At 36.7% G+C, this 2514-nt stretch overlaps 1 protein-coding gene across 1 annotated transcript; it reads left to right on the forward strand.

Annotated features, from left to right (window-relative positions):
- The first annotated feature begins 1334 nt into the window (after positions 1–1334).
- LOC101887971 (general odorant-binding protein 99b) lies at positions 1335–2125 on the forward strand. The gene is made up of 2 exons (XM_005186799.3): positions 1335–1493; positions 1566–2125. The coding sequence occupies exons 1-2, from the start codon at positions 1449–1451 to the stop codon at positions 2010–2012; spliced, it is 492 nt and encodes a 163-aa protein (XP_005186856.1). The 5' UTR covers positions 1335–1448; the 3' UTR covers positions 2013–2125.
- The last annotated feature ends 389 nt before the right edge of the window (positions 2126–2514 follow it).

The following is a 2514-nucleotide window of genomic DNA, read 5'->3' on the forward strand; positions in this document are numbered from 1 at the left end:
TATCAAATGATATATACCCTCTCTAGCCATATGGCTGAGGGCATACAAATATTTTACTGTACAGTAAGAGAAACGATAATCAGATTTTACTCCAACTTTGCAAATCCTAATATTTGCATTAGATCTACGTCAGGTGCGAAAATGGACAATATCGGTACATTCCTACTTTGTGGACCTACCTTTGTTGGAGAGGTACCCACAGAGGGTCAAAATTTTGAATAATTATATTTTGAATAAATATAACTCTAATAAAATGGAAAATAAGTTTCTGACAGTCTTCAAATTTCACACATCACAATATTTTTTTATTAACCCAAGATCTGGTGTGTAGATTGGAAATATCGGTCCAATCCTTCTGGTACTTCTCCCAAAAAGAGACATAATTTTGAATATCCATGATGCTCATAAAACACGAATGCCCGATTCCATTCCAACTTGGCACATCTCTATATTTCTATTAACACAAGATCTGTTATAAAAATGATGGAGATTGGATAATTCTCTTTGTTACCACCCCCACAAAGGGTTAAAATTTTGATATAATGAAATCGGAAATAAGCATTCGGTTCTCTTCAAATTTCTCATATCCCATTATTTCTACTAACACAAGATCTGCTGTGATGAAGGGATATATTGATGCACTCCTTCTGGTACCTCCCCCACAAAAGAGTTAAAATTTTAATTAAGAAAACGCCAATAAAACGCGAAATAAGCATTCGATTCTCTTCAAATTTCACACATCCTTATATATTTATCAACACAAGATCTGGCGTGAAGATCATAGATATCGGCCTATTCCTTCTGGTATTCACCCACAAAGGGTCACAATTTTCAATACTTATATCTCTAAAATAAAAATCTGATATAAATATGGAATCCATCGGAATTTATGATTTCGCATGAAATTGGTTATACATATTCGAATTCCTTCTAACTTTGCCCATACCAATATTTTTTTTTCAAAAATTTCTTAAAATTATACGATTTTAGGTTAATGCTGCATTAAAAATGCCTTAAGAGTTTTTGTATAACCCAAAGCTTGAATAGCATAGCATTGATCACAGATTTAATGCAAAAATTCTAATATGACAGAAGTTAAGTAACAATCTTGCTAAAAAGTGTGAATATTATTTTCAAAGACATCCAGCAATTTCTGGATGAATCACGGATGTTATTTTTATATGATTTTATTTATCGCAACCTTCAACGAGCAGTGACCTCTATTTATTAAAAAATACGAACTCAAAAGGTAAACAATTGATTGTGTGTCCCCCCAAGAGGTTAATTCAAAACACAGATGCATTCTGTCTGTTGCGAGATAACCTCCTCTTGCCTCAAAAACAAGCAAACACAACGAACACAAGCTTCGACTCAGACTCCAACTAAGTACAAAGGCAAAAGAGAAAGTATAAAAACCCTGAGAAATTGTCAGCCATACAGACAGTATAATGAAGGTATTCATTGCGATTTTGTGCTTGACAGCAGCAGTGACGGTAAGCAGTAGCTTTAGGTTGAATGTGTAATATTCTCGAAAACTCATATATTTCCTTACCACCCACCTTTAGGTCTCGGCCCATCACGAGGAGGGCCATACGGGACATGATCATCACATAATCCATGATGGTCACGATTACACGGTTAAGACCAAAGAAGATCTGGCCAGATTCCGTGACGAGTGCGGCAAACAATTGGACGTGCCTGCCGATAAAATGGAGAAATACAAGGCTTGGGAATATCCCAACGACGAGATAACCCGCTGCTATATGAAATGTGTTTTCGAGAAATTCGGCTTTTTCGATGAAACTCATGGTTTCAATCCCTATTTGGTACATCATCAATTGGCCGGTGGTCATGAGCCAGTGGATCACAGCGATGAAATCCATCAGAAAATTGATCTGTGTGCCGACAAGAATTCACAAAAATCGGACGCCTGTACTTGGGCGTATCGTGGCGGCATGTGTTTCTTGGCGAATCATTTGAAATTGGTACAGGATAGTATTCACAGTCATTGAGAGAAAGGATACACGGCAATGGAAATTGAAGAGGAGCCCGAATGTTTAGTTGTGAAAATGAGGGAACTCAGAATGGAAGAAAATAAAGAAGTAAATGCTGGAACTTAAAAAAACATGACTTTTAAATTTTTTGGTAAAGGACCTACTACAACAATCTCATCGTTGGATAACCTTCAGCAGTTGTATTTTTTCTCGTGTAGGCCTTCCTCTCAATTTAAAACCTATGTAAGACCTCTAGGTCTTCTATCCATAGAAGAGCTCTAGATCTTCTATCCATAAAAGAGCTGTAGGTCTTCTATCCATAGAAGAGCTGTAGGTCGTCCATCCATAGAAGAGCTCTAGGTCTTCTATCTATAGAAGAGCTGTAGGTCTTCTATCCATCGAGGTCTTCTATCCATAGAAGAGCTGTAGATATTTTTTATTCATAGATGAACTGTAGGTCTCTTCTATCCATAGAAGAGCTGTAGGTCTTCCATTCATAGAAGAGCTGTAGGTCTTCTAT

Source organism: Musca domestica, unplaced genomic scaffold, assembly GCF_030504385.1.
Source record: "Musca domestica strain aabys unplaced genomic scaffold, Musca_domestica.polishedcontigs.V.1.1 1, whole genome shotgun sequence".
In the NCBI taxonomy this organism is placed as follows: Eukaryota; Metazoa; Arthropoda; class Insecta; order Diptera; family Muscidae; genus Musca; species Musca domestica.